This window comes from Oncorhynchus gorbuscha, linkage group LG19 (assembly GCF_021184085.1).
Source record: "Oncorhynchus gorbuscha isolate QuinsamMale2020 ecotype Even-year linkage group LG19, OgorEven_v1.0, whole genome shotgun sequence".
Classification (NCBI taxonomy): Eukaryota; Metazoa; Chordata; class Actinopteri; order Salmoniformes; family Salmonidae; genus Oncorhynchus; species Oncorhynchus gorbuscha.
In genome coordinates this window covers 30,583,493-30,604,718 of record NC_060191.1, presented here as the reverse complement: position 1 = coordinate 30,604,718, position 21,226 = coordinate 30,583,493, and the positions used below count along the sequence as shown (strand labels likewise).

Below are 21,226 nucleotides of genomic sequence, written 5' to 3'. Positions count from 1 at the left end.
TATCCAGCACTGAACATACATCAATTACCCAAGCAGGGATACGCTAAAATATTAATACATCTATTCAACATCTTCCCACTGTCCTTTTCCCTCCCCACCTTCTCTTTCTCTCACTCTCTGCCCCTTCCCCTCTCTCTCTGACAGAACCAGTGGCTGGCCCGCAGTCCCATGCTACAGAGGCGAGTGTACCATGTCATGGCCGTGGCGAGAAGGCAGCTGTATGTGCTGGGAGGAAATGACCTGGACTACAACAACGACCGCATCCTGGTCCGCCACATCGACTCCTACGACATAGACATGGACCAGTGGACCCGCTGCACCTTCAGCCTACTCACGGGTGGGTGGGCTGCGCATACACACGCTCATGCATACGCATGCACGTGCACACGCAGGCAGGCAAACACACACACACACGTACTAGATCACTGTCCTCCTTTTTTTCCCTTGTGACTCCACCCCTCCCGACTTGATTCCCCGTGAAGTTGTCAAATAAGTTCAAGGTGAAGTCGGAAGTTATTTTCTGAACTTTCCCAACGCACCCTGTGTCTCAGATGCCATTGAGTCATCTGGCCTCTCTTTGGCACAGTGAATCATTGTTTTCGCTCTCTCCTCTCTATCCTCCGCAGGTCAGAATGAATCTGGAGTGGCAGTCCATGATGACCGAATCTATGTTGTCGGTGGATATTCTATCTGGACCAATGAGCCCCTAGCGTGTATTCAGGTGAGTGACCTTAACCGATTTAAGTAACCTGAAAAATTGTCTTGTTAAACTATGTTGTACATAAATCATTTATGCATCGTTTTTTAAAGATATTTTGAATGCTCTTATAATCCATGATGAGGAAATAGGGTATTCATAGCAAATGTTATCTTACTAAAATCTCTTATTATTTCATGTATTTGACTTTTACATTTTTTTTAACTTCCTGTTGTCCAGGTGTTGGATGTGAGCACAGAGGGGAAGGAGGAAGTGTTCTATGGACCAACTCTACCATTCGCCTCCAATGGAATAGCAACGTGTTTCCTTCCTGCCCCATACTTCACCTGCCCCAACCTCCAGACTCTACAAGTGCCCCATCACAGGATAGGGCCTGTCTAACACACTAATATAGACTACAGTAAATGTCTACATAGATACATCATGCAGCTCTTCTGGACATACAACTATGTAACACAAAATAACTAATTTACAACAACACCACTCCCCCCTCTCTTCCTCTAAATGCATTCTAAATGCATTCACACACTATTGCCACCCAGAAAAGATTACCCACGTCTTCCCCAGTTTCAGGATCCCAACCTAACCACTCCCAAGTGCAGGTGTCACTGCCCATCCTACCCATAAACTGAACAAAAACGTGGCCCTGTATGAAAGGAGGGTCCTCAAGGACATTGAGGAGGTTCCCTATTCAGCTACCCTGTGATGATGGACTGATCTTCCATCAGCTGCAGGGTTTGGGTCAATTCCATTTCAATTCAGTCAATTCAGGAAGTAAAACAGAAATTCTGATGACAATTTTGCTCATTGAAAAACATTGAGAATAATAGATATTCGATTGGAATAATATATCCCGAACTGCCATAGAATTGACCCCAAACCCTGCTCAGATGACTGGTTGAAATAAAGGGGCTGCACTAGTCAATGGTGCAGAACAGGAGATCGCAATGCTGGAGCACTCAAGGAGAGCAGAGCTCTCTACGGAGTGAAATGGCTCCCTCTTTTACTAATACCCTCTAGGGCAGGGGTGTCAAAGTCAAATGGACGGAGGGCCAAATAAAAAATTTAGCTACAAGCCGAGGGCCGGACTGTTCGAATGTTCATTGAAAAAATTTTAAATGACGCATATAGTCTAGTGAACCTAATTGAACCTACTGAAAACCTAACAAATATATTCCAATATGATCAGATAAATAAAGCAATATTTTCTTATGGCTCTGTCAGTATCTTTAATTTTCAACAGACACAAAAGACAAATTTCCTTTATATAAAAATCCCCATAACATGAACATTAAATGAAAGAAACCGGTATTCAAGGCACCATCAGTAGCCTATATTTTCTATTTTAGCAAAAGTGGGCTAAATTTACTTCAAAGAAAAAAACAATAATAGCAATTTTCTATCATCCACTCAACTGAAATATTTTTAAAATATAATTGGATTGAAATACAATAAAATAAAGTGCAAAAATCTATTAATCAAAAACAACACTTTGTTTAAGGAGAAGTAACATGCAGTGAAAACAAATATTAAACTTTAACTTTTAAACTTGAACTGAGTAAAAACTCAAATTGCATTGGAGGTCAATCAACTCCATTTGGAGGTTTGGTGGTGAGCTTTCCACGTCAACAGCAAATGGGTTACCGAGCAGTTCCAACCTGCTTTTTTGTGCTTCAAAGTCAGCAAATCGGCGTCGAAAGTCAGCGGCAAGCATACCTATTTTATCAGCCAACTGTGCGCTCGGGAACGCACTGGTAGAGAGCTTCTCTTTCATGGTCTGGCAGCTGGGAAAGTGGCTCAAATTTTCTTTCCGCATCTGCGTCTCCCACAGAGTCAGTTTGGTTTTAAATGCCTTCACTGTACTGTACATATCAGAGATGACACGATCCCGACCCTGCAGCTGCAAGTTCATTGCATTCAGATGACTCGTAATGTCACACAGAAAAGCCATTTCACACAGAAACATTTCGTCTCGGAGTTGTGTTGTGTCTTTCCCTTTGCTGTCCAAGAACAGACAAATCTCCTCACGAAGCTCGAAACATCTTTGAAGCACCTTTCCCTGGCTTAGCCATCGCACCTCTGTGTGATAAGGCAAATCACCATGCTCCGTTTCTAACTCCGTCAGAAATGCCTTGAACTGGCGGTGATTCAAACCTTTGGCTCTGATAAAGTTAACTGTGCGCGTGATGATGCTCATTACATGCTCCATTTTCAAGGCTTTACCGCACAACGCTTCCTGGTGTATGATACAATGATAAGCTGTCAGCTCACCTGTCGCGTTTTCCTCTTGCATCTTTTCCCGTATCTTCGCCACCAGTCCGCTCCTGTGTCCACACATCGCAGGTGCTCCGTCGGTTGTCAAACCCACAAGTTTTTCCCAAGGCAGCTCCATCTCATTTACACATCTTGACACCTCTTCATACAAATCATGCCCCGTAGTTGTGCCATGCATAGGACGTAAAGCCAAAACCTCCTCTGTCACGCTTAGGCTGGAGTCCACTCCGCGGATGAAAATTGACAACTGGGCAATGTCAGAAATGTCGGTGCTCTCATCCACAGCCAAGGAATATGCAATGAAATCTTTTCCCTTTTTCACAAGCTGCTCTTTTAGATTGATGGACAACTGGTCTACTCTCTCGGCAATGGTGTTTCTGCTCAGACTCACATTTAAAAAGAGTTGCCTTTTTTCTGGGCAAACTTCGTCACAAACTTTAATCATGCAGTTTTTGATGAAATCCCCCTCCGTAAATGGCCGGGCTGATTTAGCGATCTCTTCTGCCAAAATAAAACTGGCCTTGACAGCAGCCTGGCCTTGTGATTTGGCTTTTTGAACAGAGCCTGTCGAGATTTGAGGCCTCGTTTTAATTCCTCTGCCTTTTGTAGCCTTTGTTCCATGTCCATATTCTTGTTTTTGTCCGCGTGTTTCGTTTCATAATGTCGTCTCAGATTATACTCTTTCAGTACCGCCACACTTTCTCCACACAGAAGACACACAGGTTTTCCAGCTACCTCCGTGAACAAATACTCCGACTCCCACCTTGTTTGAAACCCCCGGTTCTCAGTGTCCACCTTCCGTTTTGCCATTTTTGATGGGTATTTGAAAGTTAATTTTACTGTGATGCTGACAACTGCTGTGCCAATAAATATTGAAATGAAGCAGCCTACTGCTCGGTGCGTCACCGTTGCATTGTGGGAAATGTAGTATTGGTGCGTGTAAAAGATCTGCAGGCTGCCGGCTTGCTGCGGTCTGCGGGCCGGTTCTAATAATAAATCAAGATCATCCCAGGGGCCGTAAAAAACCTTCTCGCGGGCCGGATGTGGCCCGCGGGCCTTGACTCTGACATATGTGCTCTAGGGCTATTGGCACTCTAACTAGCTGTACTTACTTACTACTTACCATAACCCATCTACTCCATACAAAGCCAATGGACCCATCCAAGGTCATTTCAACTGAAACCGGTTATGTGTGAACTGTGGACCCAATCTTACTCTTTTCTTGAGCGTGTGTTTTCTATTCAAGCTCAGGATTTAAGACTGTTTAACAGTTCAATGAATGTCTGACCAATGTTATCATACAGTGCATATACTCAACATACTGTGTGTAGGAGAACATAAGCTATGTGTTGCCACTGTCTTATGCCATTTTCAAAACGTCTTGTTTTACTTTGAGCAAAAAAATAAGACAAAAGTAATTCTGTAACTTCACCAGCCTCCAGCAGTGAGAGGAAGTGTGAGGAAAAAAAATGTCTTGTTTTCAGAATAAAGAGGTACAGTACTGTATCAATAAAGCCCATAAATTGAATTGAGCAAGTTAATCCGCTGTATTTTCTTAGTATGAAATAGGGGAGTGTTTAAAAAAATAAATGTTTTTCTTTCTATTGGGCACAGGGGAGGGTAGTGTGCTTTTTCCCTGGTTTACATTCTCCCCTTTGCAGGATTTACTATATCATTTATTCTATCCTTAGGAAATGGTCTCATCTGCTTGCACGCACATCCCCTATTTCGAGGTGTTTTGGTACTTCCCTTATGCAGTACGCTTTTCCACACACTAACTATTATTGTAAACTGGGTGGTTCGAGCCATGAATTCTGTTTGACTGACAGCCATGGTATATCAGACCCTATACCACGAGTATGACAAAACATGCTCTAATTAATTGGAAAGTGGTGTATAATAGCAGTACGGCACTTTGGGTATTGTGATATATGGCAAATATACCACGGCTAAGGGCTGTATCCAGGCACTCTGCGTTGTCGTGCGTAAGAACAGCCCTTAGCCGTGGTATATTTGCCATTTACCACACCCCTTATTGCTTAACTATACCACAGGTATACAAAACACAAATGATACCTGCTCTTTCCATGACAGACTGACCATGTGAATCCAGGTGAAAGCTGTGATGTCACTTGTTAAATCCACTTCAATCAGTGTAGATGAAGGGGATGAGACAGGTTAAATAAGGATGTTTAAGCCTTGAGACATGGATTGTGTATATGTGTGCGATTCAGATGGTGAATGGGCAAGACAAAGGAGCCTGTGAATGGGTTTAAGTGCCAGGCGCAGCGGTTTGTGTCAAGAACTGTGATGCTGCTGGGTATGAACAATGGTCCCCTACCCAACTTGACAACTGTGAGAAGCACATAATACCCATAAAAAAAATGGAAACGTTTATTCCGCCATTTATTTGTCATATCGTGAAGTTTACAATTAAATGCAATTAATTGTGAGGTTGAGAGCCGTGTAATTCTCGGACAAGGAGATTGATCAATATATTCACCTCAATCTAATTATTGATAAACGTGACCTCGGTCGGAGAGATTTGCGCTGTTATCAAAACGCCACGTCACGTAAGCCTACGTGAACGCGGATCGTCGTTCTCGCATATCGTCCTATAATAATGGTGCTCTCAGCAGGCCCAGTTATTCAGGAAGGCTCAACACATGCTCTGCCTCTTCTCTGATCTGAGCAGCTATTCTAGGCTCTCTAGAATCTTAACGCTTCAGTATAGCCTATATGTTTGTCATTTTACTTTTAAAATGTATTCAATTACCGGTTATATGTGGCATGAACACACAACCAATGACAATGTTTCAATCTGATTACTTCAACGTGGTGCATTGGCACAGTAACCTGTTGGTGGATCATTCGTTGCATATATTTAATAGAATAATAGCATCACCATTTAAAAAAATCAGATTTCCAGGCCTCTCGAATGGCGCAGCGGTCTAAGGCCCGTCGGAATTTCCTTCTCCCATCGCGCTCTAGCGACTCTGTTGGCGGACCGGGCGCCTGCAAGATGATTTTGATCGCCAGCTTGACAGTGTACAACAGACAGGGAGAATGAGAATGTCCCGTAGCCCTGCGTGTCATCAACTGTGCCACAACAGCATGCTGACATGGAAATAGTCAATATGCACATCTATAAACACATGGTTGCTATAGTTATTTATTCTTTGGTTTCTAAACATGATTTAGAGTTAATTCTATGAGGGGGGAGGGTATCCAACAAGTAACCTACAGTACAAGGGGAGGGTCATGTGAAACTATGTTTTATGTTGGGGGAGTGCATTTTTTTTATGACATGATCGACCAGGCATGAAATTCTGACAAAATGAAGCCTGATTGCATGAAGATTGCAGAGGAAAAAGGGAATGGAAAGAGCAGAAGTCATCTTTCGGACTCTGGCTGTATCTTGATGAGGGATACAGTGTCAGGAAAGGAGGCGGGTTTCTGCCTGTAAAGTTGGGCCAACAAAAGAGTGCATGAGCATAAAGAGATCCTATTTGTCTACTATCGGTAGTTACTATCACAACATGGAAGAACAAAATATTATTTATCTCTATGCATCACACACTCGTTCCATGCCTGTGAAATTAGGAAACAGAAATACAACACTAGCACTTCCAAATTATCTTATTTCATCACATTTACTTTATTTCGTAACACCTTTTTTGAAAAATATTTCAATATGAAGATGGAAACTTGACCATAAATTATGATCTATATCACCAACAGGACAGGACAATTTGTATACATGATGTATATCTATACATGAAGCCCAGTGGTGTTGAGGTCAACAGCATGGTGACCTGGTTCTGGGGGTCAAGGGTCAGTTCTCCTCCAGGCTGATGATCTCCGCCTGACCACCGTCCCCCAGCAGAGTCAGCAAATTCCTGTATGCATTCCTGTCACACATGCAGAGACATTGAGTGAGTGATGTCACAGCACAAGATCTAGTATATTTCATACAGAGTTGACTGTGTCACTGAACACTGTATAAATGCGGTGCATTCAGAAAGTATTCAGACCCCTTTACTTCTCCCCCAAAAAAATTACAGTACAGCCTTATTCTAAAATGGATTTTTTTAAAAAAATTCTCTCATCAATGTACACACAATTCCCCGTAATGACTAAACAAAAACCGGTTTAGACACTTTTGTAGATAAAAAAGAAAAAAATATGAGTACTTTGTTGACACACCTGAGTGGGAGGCCCCGTGCATAATTGAGCAAGAGGACAAGTACAGTAAGAGTGTCTAGTTTGAGAAACAGACGCCTCAAGTCCTCACAAGTGGCTTTTTCTTTGCAACTCTGCCTAGAAGGCCAGCATCCCGGAGTCGCCTCTTCACAGTTGACAAAACACTGAGACTGGTGTTTTGCTAGTACTATTTAATGAAGCTGCCAGTTGAGGACTTGTGAGGTGTCTTTCTCAAACTAGACTTTCTAATGTACTTGTCCTCTTGCTCAGTTGTGCACCGGGGCCTCCCACTCATCTTTCTATTCTGGTTAGGGACAATTTGTGCTGTTCTGTGAAGGGAGAAGTACACAGCGTTGTACGAGATCTTCAGTTTCTTTGGCAATTTCTCACATGGAATAGCCTTCATTTCTCAGAACAAGAACAGAAGAAACCCACAAATGCTGATGCTCCAGATACTCAACTAGTCTAAAGAAGGACAGTTTTATTGCTTCTTTAATCAAACAACAGTTGCAAAAGGGTTTTCTAATGATCAATTAGCCTTTTTAAAATTATAAAATTGGATTAGCTAACACAATGTGCCATTGGAACACAGGAGTGATGGTTGCTGATAATGGGCATAGGTAGATATTCCATTTAAAAAATCTGCTGTTTCCAGCTACAATAGACATTTACAACATTAACACTATTTCTGATCAATTTGAAATGATAAAAATGGAAAACAAGGACATTTCTAAGTGACCCCAAACTTTTGAACGGTACACACACACACTGCATTCAGAAAGTATCCAGACCCTTTCCCTTTTTTTGACATTGTTACATTACAGCCTTACTCTAAAATTGACAAAATTATTTTTGTGTTGGGGGGGGGCATTAGTGATGTGGTTTGATATCTGGCATGTCATACACTGGCTTCATGGTTTTATGACTACTGTAAAGCATTTCAATAGAACCAACATTTGGACGAAAGTCCCATTCCCTATACTTCAGATGTTTTCCCCATGTAGGCCAACACGCAATTTATACCGTGCGATAAAGATTCCTTGTGGTGTGTGTAGACGTAGTGTTATATCAGGTCGGGTGACAAGATTCTCTGAGGGGAAACTGATTTTTTTTAAAGGCATCCAAAAAAAGGCAACAGTACTTAGTTCCGCATCTCTCCAAATATAAATTAACCTTAACAAATAGGATTATGTCTAGGTTAGGTTAGACTAGAGACTGGGATAGTCAGGTTTAAAACTCTACCTCAGTGTGGTGTTCTTGCCCAGTCCTCTCTTGTGTTCTGTGTTCCTCAGACTCAGTGACAGAACAGGGATCAGGACCTGGACCACATGACTGTCCAGAACAGCTATTGTCTCCAGAACACTGTACACCTGTCTGTCATACAACCCCTCGTTCTCCTCCACAAAGGACCTGAACACACAGAACACAGTAAGACAGAGATACTGTAACACCAATGTACATGATTTATACACACAAAGCGCCGCAGGATATGTACATTTCTAACAGTGACGGTTCAAAAAAAGCATGGCTGCTCTAGAACAGCGTCGCGCGTTCAGCCGACACGAAGCGGAAGGAAATGTTCTGAACAAAGTGAAACAGGGAAGCAATTCCACGAACTTGTCCGACGTCTGAAAAACGTTTTTGCTACGGTGTACATTAATAGACACCACCTAAGCGCTGAATGCAGAGAGAAGGAAGAGTAAAGGCCACGGCAGTTGGTTTCGCTCACCGTAGGACAGTGACGGTCTGGTCACATGGTGTACCCCCTGCGGCGGCCGAACATCTCTCCACCACCAGCTGCAGGGCCTCTGTACTGGTCCTCCTCACTGTGAACGCACAGCTGCTTTTAGACTGGTTACCACATGCACATTGCACACACGAAAAACCTAGAAGAACACCCCCCCCCCACCCATAGCAGCAAGCTCGTTTGGCATATTGTTCACAAATAGGATTACTGCGCGTACGCGTCTTTCTGTGTGTGGACTCTCACCGTGAGGCTCGTTGACCAGCTTCAGGCAGCGGAGCAGAGAGGGGAGGGGTATGGTGAGCAGGGCGGGGTCACTGTCATTGTTCCGTCTCAGCAGCTCCAATAGGAAGGCCAGGACCGTGACCAGGCGGGGAGGAGGGGCATTGCCTTTGAAATGCAAGAAGTTCTCACTATGGAGACAGAGACAGACGAAGGTATGACACAGAGCCATGTCATGTCTGGCCATTTGGTAGATGTTCATAGGTGGATTAGGATGAAGTTGTCCTGAGACACTACTCCAAGGTCAGTTTGGCTTCGCATTCCCTTACCTAATTATGTGGGCAGGGTTAACTCCTCCTGGATCTGTGCCTAAGAGCAATCTCTACCCAGAGCGTCAGAACCCTACCTGATCACCTGCAGGATGCTCCTTCTCAGTGCCGCCCCACGCGGGGTGGGCGTGGCCTCGCAGGCCGCCAGCAGCACCGGGTGATTGGCTATGGCCCCAACCGATGGCGTGGCAGGCAGGAAATGGTCGAGGAACTTGGAGATGACATCCCGGAGCTGTTTCTTCAGGTAGGCACCCTGAGACTGAGACATACTGGTTGCTATAGACAGACCCTGGAGGGAAGGAAAGGAGAGACAGAGAGAGGTCAGTTCGTATACTTCTGGATTTTTCTTTCCTCCCCTCCAACCCTGCTAGTTCTTTCAGAAGTATCAAAACAATTATTTTTGTCAGAAGTATCATAAGTATTCAAAGTGGGAGTGTGTGTGTGTTGGCGGGTGTGTGTGTGTGCGGGTGTCTGTGCATGCGGCCCACCTGCAGGTAGAGGGGCAGGCTGTCCCTCAAGGCCTTGTCCAGCCCGGACAAAGAGTTAGGGAGGAGCAGCCCGTTGACAATGTTGAACAGCAGATGCTGGGCCTTAGAGGTGGCCAGCAGGGGACTCCAGTGCTTCACAACGCACCCTGAGAACACACACACACACACACACACACACACACACACACACACACACACACACACACACACACACACACACACACACACACACACACACACACACACACACACACACACACACACACACACACACACACACACACACACACACACACACGACAGACATTCAACGTGTTTGAGGCGATAGGCTCGAAGCAAGTCGCTGGGCAGAATTGCTAACCCTGATCATATCCTGATCCTCGTAAACACGCCGATTCCTTCTCACCCAATACCAAACGAAACTCTAGCAAATATATCTTCTATGCCCTTGTAGAAATCTGAAATATTTGGATAGGTATAAGCAATATGGCCATAGCTCCACCTTATACCTATCCAGTCCTTAGAGATTCACACACCAGCCTAAGTGGATAGGGGCAAACCTCAGTGATGCATACACCCACCCACAGCCCAGTAGGCCAGCAGCAGCCCCTCCTGAGGACTCTTATTGACCAGGTAGTGTTTGATATACTTCATGATGTCCCCTGCGTAGTCCAGAGCACGGGTGACCATGGCAGAACGCTCAGACAACACCTGCAGCCCACTGTACACACGCCCCACAGCCTGAGAGAGGAAAATACAAAACGACAACGTATTTGTATGGAAATGCGGACTTGCCTTTCAGCGTATGCTGTTGATATACATGTTAACGCCAAAATAAAAGGAAACACCAACATAGTGTCTTAATAGGGCATTGGGCCACCACAAGCAAGAACAGCTTCAATACTTCTTGGCATAGATTCTACAAGTGTCTGGAATTCTATTGCAAGGATGCGACATCATTCTTCCATGAGAAATTCCATTTTGGAAACTGTTGTATTTTGCAAATAAATTCATTAAAAATCCTCCATTTTGATTTTCTGGATTTTTTTTCTCATTTTGTTTGTCATAGTTGAGGTGTACCTATGATAAATTACAGGCCTCGCTCATCTTTTTAAGTGGGAGAACTTGCACAATTGGTGGCTGACTAAATACTTTTTTGCCCCACTGTACTTTGTATCCCTCATTTACTAAAAGTGTTTCCTTTATTTTGGCAGTTACCTGCATGTATCGTGCATGTTGCAAATATCTTTGTACACATGCGTGTGTGAGATGACAAGCTACCCTGTGTGTGTAGTACCTTGATAAACATCTCCAGAGCAGACCTGGGCACTAGCTTGCTGCCGGCTCCAGGCTGCAGCCCGGCCCTCTGCAGTAGGGAGTCTACCTCAGGGAGCCTTAATACGAGCCTAGTGAGCTCCGACAACTGCTCCTCCAGAGCCCTGCCTGGAGAAAGTCAGTAACGCATCAGAAATAATCACACATGCCACTTAGCAGATGTGTAAATGCAGTCCTTGGATAAACATGTTTCCCAATTCTGATCCTTTGCCCGATTTATTGGCAAAATATCTGATCTGATTGGGCAAAATATCAAAATTGGGCTGCCCTAAATGCTGGCCATTTTTAGAATGTGTATCAGTTCCTTATGGGAACTGAACCCACAACCTTAAGTGTTTCTAGCGCCACTCCTTCCAACTGAGCCACACATATACACACTTACATCTCCATAACAAAACACTGAAATAAACTTACAGAAATACACATACTTAAAAAGGGGAAACTAATGGGAAATTATCATAATATGGTAATAGACAAGAAGTGTAAGTGTAGTGTTTTAATGTGGCCTAACTTACTGAGGATGTCTTTCCATGGCTGACTGCTGAACGGAAACCAGCGAGGCCTGGCCAGTGTGTGCACGCATGACTACGCATCTTCGGATAAGAGTGTTTGATAAATGGTCGGATGTCCAGGGTTCTAGGTTGAGGTTCTGTACCTGCTCTGCTGTCCGTGCCATCTGGGTTCTTGTGGATGTACTGCTGCAGAACACAGCGGAACCAGGCTCTCACAGACAGGGTCTGGGCTGAGCCCGACACGGAACCTCCACAGCCGGAGCTCACTGAATACACCAGCTCACTGTGGAAGAGAAGTCAGCTTGACATAGAACAAACAACAAATATGTTCAAGGGAATTACAAGTTAGAGAAAGGTGAGGCACAGAATTTATAATCTTAATTAGTTATTGTTTGGGATGCAAGGTGATTTGAGGATCAGTGATTCTGTGCAGTCTGACCGCAATGTAGTGGATCTCAATCTCTATAGTCGTGGCCAAAAGTTGAGAATTACACAAATATTAATTTTCTCAAAGTCTGCTGCCTCAATTTGTATGATGGCAATTTGCATATACTCCAGAATGTTATGAAGAGTGATCAGATGAACTGCAATGCAATTAATTGCAAAGTCCCTCTTTGCTGTGCAAATTAACTGAATCCCCAAAAACATTTCCACTGCATTTCAGCCCTGCCACAATAGGACCAGCTAACATCATGTCAGTGATTATCTCGTTAACACAGGTGTAAGTGTTGATGAGGACAAGGCTGGAGATCACTCTGTCATGCTGATTGAGTTCGAATAATAGACTGGAAGCTTCAAAAGTAGGGTGATGCTTGGAATCATTATTCTTCCTCTGTCAAGCATGGTTACCTGCAAGGAAACACGTGCCGTCATCATTGCTTTGCACAAAAAGGGCTTCACAGGCAAGGATATTGCTGCCAGTGAGATTGCACCTAAATCAACCATTTATCGGATCATCAAGAACTTCAAGGAGAGCAGTTCAATTGTTGTGAAGGCTGCTTCAGGGCGCCCAAGAAAGTCCAGCAAGCGCCAGGACCGTCTCCTAAAGTTGATTCAGCAGCGGGATCGGGGCACCACCAGTACAGAGCTTGCTTAGGAATGGCTGCAGGTAGGTGTGCGTTCATCTGCACGCACAGTGAGGCGAATACTTTTGGAGGATGGCCGGGTGTCAAGAAGGGCAGCAGAGAAGCCACTTCTCTCTTAGAAAAACATCAGGGACAGACTGATATTCTGCAAAAGGTACAGGGATTGGACTGCTGAGGACTGGGGTAAAGTCATTTTCTCTGGTGAAATCCCTTTCCGATTGTTTGGGGCATCCGGAAAAAAGCTTGTCCGGAGAAGATAAGGTGAGCGCTAGCCTCAGTCCTGTGTCATGCCAACAGTAAAGCATCCTGAGGCCATTCATGTGTGGGGTTGCTTCTCAGCCAAGGGAGTGGGCTCACTCACTATTCTGCCTAAGAACACAGCAATGAATAAAGAATGGTATCAACACATCCTCCGAGAGCAACTTCTCCCAACCTTCCAAGAACAGTTTGGTGACAAACAATGCATTTTCCAGCATGATGGACCACCTTGCCATAAGGCAAAAGTGATAACTAAGTGGCTCGGGGAACAAAACATTGATATTTTGGGTCCATGGCCAGGAAACTCCCCAGACCTTAATCTCATTGAGAATTTGTGATCAACCCTCAAGGAGGCGGGTGGACAAACAAAAAGCCACAAATTCTGACAAACTCCAAGCATTGATTGTGCAAGAATGGGCTGCCATCAGTCAGGATGTGACCCAGAAGTTAATTGACAGCATGCCAGGGTGGATTGGGTAGAGATTGTCTTGAGAAATAAATATTGACTCCTTCCATCAACTTCATGTATTACCAATAAAAGCCTTTGACACTTATGAAATGCTTGTAATTATACTTCACTATTCCATAGTAACATCTGACAAAAATATCTAAAGACACCGAAGCAGCAAACTTTGTGAAAATGTATATTTGTGGCCAAAAGTTTTGAGAATGACACGACTGTATGTTCCACCGGAGCAAGGCTCTGCACAGATATGCTAATCTGTATAAAGGGAGGCTCACATGATGGATAGTAGCTTGGAATGCAAAGGTGATTTGTAGATCAATGATTTTGTGCAGCACCTTGCTCAGAATGATCCTTTCGGATGTTTGCCACCACACATGGTTCATATTCATTAGTGCACTCCATAGCAAAGTGTTTTGCAACAGAAAATAAAAACAAGCATTCCTATTGGACAAGTTCAGACCCTGCTTACTAGGGTAATGTACTGGAGTAATGTTACCTGTTCTGGAGCAGGTGGGGTAGGTAGCGAGTCACTAGCAGGGGGTGAAGCATGTCGTCCCAGCTGAAGCACTGCATGATGGACTGGATGGGGTTGGGCTGGAGGTCTTGGGGGGCAGAGCTAGGAAGGTCAAAGGCCAGCAGTGTAAATCCTGGAAAAGAGAGTCAAAATTCATACCATGTTACGGTAACTACCGTGGAAAATATGTTTGAGAGAGTCATACTATAATGGAAAGATTTTTCACTGCATGGTCAAGACAAAGCAAATATGCAAGATGTTGAGAGTAAAAGAGCTGACAAGAGAGCACAAGAGAGAGAAACGGTGAGACAAAGGCAGACATATTATCTTATGAGAAAGACAACTGTTCATGTGTGCAACCCGGTGTGAAATTGTTGCACACAGTGAACATTTATCCTCCTCCCTCCCACTCTCTCTCTCTCTCAGTGTGAGCCTCTGACCTGCGGCAGCATCAGCCAGTTGGGCAGGAGGGGTGTTGGAAAGGCGCAGGCTGCGGAGGAAGGGGAAAAAGTGGGACCAGAGAGCTGTTGCAACCGCTAGGTGGCGGTCTTTACCCACGCTGGCACTGGGAGGAGGCAGCCAGGCACCGGGGGGACATGCCGAGTGGCCAGGCTGGACATTGCGCTGATGGACCCTCCTGTAGGACACACATACACCAATAACATCATTATTCAACAGAACCACAGCATCTCCCTCTCTATCATACACCACCTCTCCACCTCCATCCCTATCTATACTCCACTTCCTTCCTCTTTCACATTCTCTCCTTCCTCTTCCTTGCTCTCTCACTCTTCCCATCTCTGGGGGGATTAGGTCATGCGGTGCAGTGCCGGGTAGAGAGGAGCAGGGCAGGGCAGATCCCCTGTACACAGACTGGGCTCTGGCTGCTGTGTCTGCCTGGCCCCACTGCGGCTGGCATTAGCCCAGATAAGCAGCTGAAGGAGCTGTAATCTCATTTAGACTGAAGATGATCCTCCTGTCCCCTCATTCGCCCGGATGGAGCGAGGGAGAGAAGGATGGAGGGGAGGGAGGCAGGGGTGAGTACTGGCACTCCCTCAGCTCCCCACTCATCTCTCTCACACACACCTCTGCCTGCGCCTTCCAGCAAGGTTGCATCTAATCCAGAGAGAGCCGAGACAATCGATTAGAGTCTGAATTCATTAGCCTCGTTACTACGGCGGAATGGGCCTTTCACACCCATCAAGGCTCATTGTACAAGACATAGTCAGAGACCCCACTTAATCCTTCCCACTGCCGCTTCTTATAGCTGTACACACACACCATTCGAGACCCCACTTAACCCCTCTCCCAAATGCAGCCACTATCACACACACACAGACTGACTTGCCACTCGGACAGCTGATGAAACTGTGGGTTTGCACAACCGATGAATGTCTGCACAAACTCTCAGAAACCGTCTCAGGGAAGCCCATCTGCATGCTCGTCATCCTCACCAGGGTCTTGACCCGACTACAGTTCGGTGTCGTAACCGACTTCAGTGTGCAAATGCTCACCTTCGATGGCCACTGGCACGCTGGAGTGTTCTTCACGGATTAATCCCGGTTTCAACTGTACCGGGCAGATGGCAAACAGCGTGTATGGCGTCGTGCGGGCGAGCGGTTTGTAATATATATGCCATTTAGCAGACGCTTTTATCCAAAGCGACTTACAGTCATGTGTGCATACATTCTACGTATGGGTGATGTCAATGTTGTAAACAGATTGCCACATGGTGGTGGTGGGGTTATGATATGGGGTTATGGCAATTTGAATGCACAGAGATACCGTGTCGAGATCCTGAGGCCCGTTGTTGTGCCATTACTTCATATTTCAGCATGATAAAGCACGCCCCTATGTCGCAAGGATCTGTACACAATTCCTGGAAACGGAAAATGTCCCAATGCTTCCATGGCCTGCATACTCAGACATTGAGCATGTTTGGGATGCTCTGGATCAACATGTATCACAGCGTATTCCAGTTCCCGACAACAACCTCTGGCAGTCTATGGGGGTGCCACATGGTTCAATTCTCGGGCCGACTTTTCTCTGTATATATCAATGATGTTGCTCTTGCTGCGGGTGATTCTTTGATTAACCTCTACGCAGATGACACCATTCTGTATACATCTGGCCCTTCTTTGGACACTGTGTTAACAAACCTCCAAACGAGCTTCAACGCCATACAACACTCCTTCCGTGGCCTCCAACTGCTCTTAAATGCTAGTAGAACGAAATGCATGCTCTTCAACCAATCGCTGCCCGCACCCGCCCGCCCGACTAACATCACTACTCTGGAAGGTTCCGACTTAGAATATGCGGACAACTATAAATACCTAGGTGTCTGGCTAGACTGTAAACTCTCCTTCCAGACTCACATTAAGCATCTCCAATCCAAAGTTAAATCTAGAATCGGCTTCCTTTTTCGCAACAAAGCCTCCTTCACTCATGCTGCCAAACATACCCTCATAAAACTGACTATCCTACCGATCCTTGACTTCAGCAATGTCATTTACAAAATAGCCTCCAACACTCTACTCAGCAAATTGGATGCAGTCTAACACAGTGCCATCCGTTTTGTCTCCAAAGCCCCATATACTACCCAACACTGCGACCTGTATGCTCTCATTGGATGGTCCTCGCTACATATTCGTCGCCAAACCCACTGGCTTCAGGTCATCTTTAAGTCTTTGCAAGGTAAAGCTCCGCCTTATCTCAGCTCACTGGTGACAATAGCAACACCCACCCGTAGCACGCACTCCAGCAGGTATATTTCACTGGTCATCCCCAAAGCCGCCTTTCCTTCCAGGTCTCTGCTACCAAAGACTGAATCACTGAAGTTGGAGACTTAGATCTCCCTCACTAACTTTAAGCTTCAGCTGTCAGAGCAGGTTACCGATCGCTGCAGCTGTACACAGCCCATCTGTAAATAGCCCATGCAACCTACCACCTACCTGCCTCATCCCATATTTGTTTTTCTGCACACCAGTATTTCTACTTGCACATCCTCATCTGCACATATACAGTTGAAGTCAGATCTTTACATACACCTTAGCCAAATACATTTAAACTCCGTTTATCACAATTCCTGACATTTAATCCTAGTAATAATTGCCTGTCTAGGTCACTTTATTTTAAGAATATAAAATGTCAGAATAATAGTAGAGAGAATTACTTATTTCAGCTTTCATTTCTTTCATCACATTCCCAGTGGGTCAGAAATTTAGATCCAAATACTAATTGAGTGTTAGCATTGCCTTTAATTTGTTTAACTTGGGTCAAACGTTTCAGGTAGCCTTCCACAAGCTTCCCACAATACGTTGGATGAATTAGAGCTGGTGTAACTGAGTCAGGTTTGTAGGCCTCCTTGCTCACACACGCTTTTTCAGTTCTGCCCACAAATGTTCTGTAGAATTGAGGTCAGGGCTTTGTGATGGCCAATCCAATACCTTGACTTTGTTGTGCTTAAGCCTTTTTGCCACAACTTTGGAAATATGCTTCGGGTCATTGTCCATTTAGAAGACCCATTTGCAACCAAGCTTTAACTTCCTGACTGATGTCTTGAGATGTTGCTTCAATATATCCACATCATTTTCCTTTCATCTCTAGGAGACAGAACGCGTCTCCTTACTAAGCTGTATGAGATCAGGTCTTGGCTGATTTCTCTTGATTTTCCCATGATGTCAAGCAAAAAGGCGCTGAGTTTGAAGGTAAGGCCTTGAAATACATCCACAGGTACATCTCCAATTGACTCAAATGATGTCAATTAGCCTAACAGAAGCTTCTAAAGCCATTACATCCTTTTCTGGATTTTTCCAAGCTGTTTAAAGGCCCACTCAACTTCGTGTATGTAAACTTCTGACCCACTGGAATTGTGATACAGTGAAATAAGTGATAAGTGAAATAATTTGTATGCAAACAATTGTTAGAAAAATGACTTGTGTCATGCACAAAGTAGATGTCCTTACAGACTTGCCAAAACTATAGTTTGTTAACAAGACATTTGTGGAGTGGTTGAAAAACTATTTTTAATGACTCCGACCTAAGTGTATGTAAACTTCCGACTTCAATTGTATCTCTCCAGTGTAAATTGCTAAATTGTAATTACTTCGCCACTATTGGCCTATTTATTGCTTTACCTCCTTACTTCAATTGCACACACTGTATACAGATTTTTCAATTGTGTTATTGACTGTAAGAATGTTTATCCCATGTGTAACTCTGTTGTTTTTGGTCGCACTGCTTTGCTTCGTCTTCGCCAGATCGCAGTTGTAAATGAGAACTTGTTCTCAACTGGCCTACTTTGTTAAATAAAGGTGAAATAAAAATAAACATTTAAATAAATATCCAGCAACTTTGCACAGCCATTGAATGAGAGTAGGACAACATCAACTATATGTGAAGGAGATGTGTTGCACTGCATGAGGCAAATGGTGGTCACACCTGATACTGACTGGTTTTCTGATCCAGCCTCCACCTTTTTTCTAAAGGCATCCTTGAGAAACACATGCATATCTGTATTCCCAGTCATGTGAAATCCATGGATTAGGGTCTAATGAATTTAAATAAATTAACTGATTTCCTTATTTGAACTGTAACTCAGTAAAAATCCTTTAAAATTTTTGCATGTCGCATTTCTATTTTTGTTCGGTGTAGTTAAGGCATACCGTAACCTACACCGGTTGAATGTGTTTGTTATTGTCGGCTCATCAAAGGGGCACTGTCTACAGTGGCTCCATGTGTAGCAAACAACGTAGATCTTTAAATCAATGCAAAGTTGAATTAAAATTATGGAATTAAGTTAGTTAAATGATAAGGAGTAGGCTACAATGAGCAACCATCAGGTAGGCTGTTGTTTAATCTAAATGGAGTTGAAGACAGCAAGCCAGTTCCCAAGCTTTTTCTCCCCAATTTCGTGGTATCCAATTGGTAGTTATAGTCTTGTCCCATCGGTGCAACTCCAGTACGGACTCGGGAGAGGCGAAGGTCGAGAGCCGCGCATCCGAAACCCAACCCAGCCAAGCCACACTGCTTCTTGACACAATTCCCGCTTAACGCGGAAGCCAGTCGCACCAATGTGTCAGAGGGTACACCTGACAACCGTGTCAGTGTGGATCGCGCCCAGCCGGCCACAAGAGTCGCTAGTGCGCGATGGGACAAGAACATCCCTGCTGGCCAAACCCTCCTCTAACCCGGACGACGCTGGGCCAATTGTACGCCGCCCCATGGGTCTCCCGGTCGCAGCCGGCAGCGACAGACTCTAACCAGGATCTCTAGTGGCACAGCTAGCACTGTGATACAGTGCCTTAGACCACTGCACTACTCGGGAGGCCCAGTTACCAAGTTTTTAAAACATTTTTAGATATTTTAAATACTATTTGGATATCTGAAAAAATGTCATATTATTGTAATAGTGAAAATATTTAAAATACCCATCGATAAAAATAAACAAAAATTGCTTCTCAGCAAAGAGCAATTTTGCAAGGACTGTCTGAGTGAAGAGGGAAAAACTGAAAACTAGCAGTTATTGCCTGAGAGGTTTGGAACTCTCTTTCTTATTGTTCTATTAACTAATGTTAATTTCAGGTGGTATCTTCAAACGGCTCTTACACTAAACGGGCATTTTCATTATTTTCACAATTACACAGTATTTTCAAACCTTGGTGTGGAAATACATATAAAACACAGGAAAATTATGTTTATGATTGCACTGGGCCTTAAATAATGACAAGGGGAAAACAACTATTGCCTCCCACCACCTCCAAAATGCCCATCCACTGCCCCTTAAGAGAGCAATTCAAGGTCCAATGGAGGGCCAAGGTGTAGGGGCGTAGGGTCTAGATACGGAGGAGAGCACTTCATTAAGATCTCAGATAATTGTTCACCACCCGCCCCCCAATATAATACTGAATGTGTACCACTGAGACCTCACACACCCCCTCTGGCGACACAGGGGTCTCAAGCTCCCACGCGCAGGATCATGGGACGGAATGAAATGTGAGGAATTAGCCTCCTGATTGGCTGTTGGGTGGGCGGCCGGCCTTGGCGATGGCCATCCGAGTCAGTGGTTGTCACACACACACACCTCTCTCGGTCGCAGCCTCTGGCAGGATAATTCTCTTAATGTGTGCAGATTCCGCTCTGCTCTTAATAAACATAATGACGCGAGGCACAATTTGCCGGACTACATAATTACCTGTTAATTGTGTCACTGAAAACGCATTAAATCACAGAGATACCAAGTACTGCCAGGAAGGAGAATTAAGCTTCATTTGGCAGGACGAATTCGAGAAAGCGCTTTTTTATTTAGTTAAATGGGTCAGCATGATCTCAGCCATAACACTGTCCCCTTTGGGAGTTTGTGCAAATGAGTGCCCTCCAACCCAGAGATATGAGATGGGGAAGTTTTTTGAATTAGTGAAGCTAACGAGATATGCCGCGTTACGGGACCCTGGACTGAAATAAGAGAATAGAGCACTTTAGTGATGGTGGAATAATCTACAGTTACATATAAGGATTTTTTTAAACGATATATATCGCATCGACAATATCTCAATATTACTTATACATCGTATATATGCACTTAATTATCGTGAAACCGTATCGTGAGGCCCCTGGCAATTCCCAGCACTAGTGCACTTAGTGTTTATGGGAATGTGTGCATGCATACACAGGAGAGTCAAAGCAAGCACGCACTCATATAAGTTATGAGTGAGGATTGTTGCAGGCTGGCAGCTTACTGCTACATTAGCGCTGACTCAGGGTAATCCAAACTGAACAATAACACAACACTGTAGTGGTCCGGTCCATTCAGACAGCACCAGACACCCTCTCCCTCCTGACGCCACTCTCCTACCCTTTCACTTCTTCTCTCACCAGACAGACACCTGTTACACCTGTGCATTTCTCTCTAAACCTTTGACCTCTGATCGGGTTGTCCGTGTAACACACACCCGTGTCCCGCTGATGAACTCACCCAGACTCGTCTCCACTCTCCTCCACTCCACAAACTCACGACCTGCCGCTATACCCATGGTGACCGCACTGGGGCCCCTAGAGGCCGTAACTATACTCAAGCCTC

The 21,226-nt window shown here is 44.6% G+C and overlaps 2 protein-coding genes across 4 annotated transcripts in view; one reads left to right on the top strand and one right to left on the bottom strand.

Moving 5' to 3' along the window:
- Positions 1–1,545, top strand: part of klhl32 (kelch-like family member 32) — a 35,494-nt gene extending 33,949 nt beyond the window's left edge. For both annotated transcript variants that reach the window (XM_046313277.1, XM_046313276.1), the window contains 3 exons: positions 145–337; positions 627–721; positions 938–1,545. In XM_046313277.1, the coding sequence (XP_046169233.1) occupies positions 145–337; positions 627–721; positions 938–1,099 (450 nt within the window). In that variant the 3' untranslated portion in view covers positions 1,100–1,545. The remainder of the gene's footprint in view (positions 1–144; positions 338–626; positions 722–937) is intronic.
- A 5,081-nt stretch (positions 1,546–6,626) lies between these two features.
- Positions 6,627–21,226, bottom strand: part of mms22l (MMS22-like, DNA repair protein) — a 31,938-nt gene continuing 17,338 nt past the window's right edge. For both annotated transcript variants that reach the window (XM_046315571.1, XM_046315573.1), the window contains exons 15-25: positions 14,589–14,785; positions 14,131–14,281; positions 11,969–12,108; positions 11,276–11,421; positions 10,560–10,719; positions 9,979–10,124; positions 9,568–9,779; positions 9,186–9,352; positions 8,925–9,021; positions 8,438–8,605; positions 6,627–6,903 (exon numbers count right to left, since the gene is read on the bottom strand). In XM_046315571.1, coding sequence (XP_046171527.1) covers positions 6,828–6,903; positions 8,438–8,605; positions 8,925–9,021; positions 9,186–9,352; positions 9,568–9,779; positions 9,979–10,124; positions 10,560–10,719; positions 11,276–11,421; positions 11,969–12,108; positions 14,131–14,281; positions 14,589–14,785 — 1,660 coding nt within the window. In that variant the 3' untranslated portion in view covers positions 6,627–6,827. The remainder of the gene's footprint in view (positions 6,904–8,437; positions 8,606–8,924; positions 9,022–9,185; positions 9,353–9,567; positions 9,780–9,978; positions 10,125–10,559; positions 10,720–11,275; positions 11,422–11,968; positions 12,109–14,130; positions 14,282–14,588; positions 14,786–21,226) is intronic.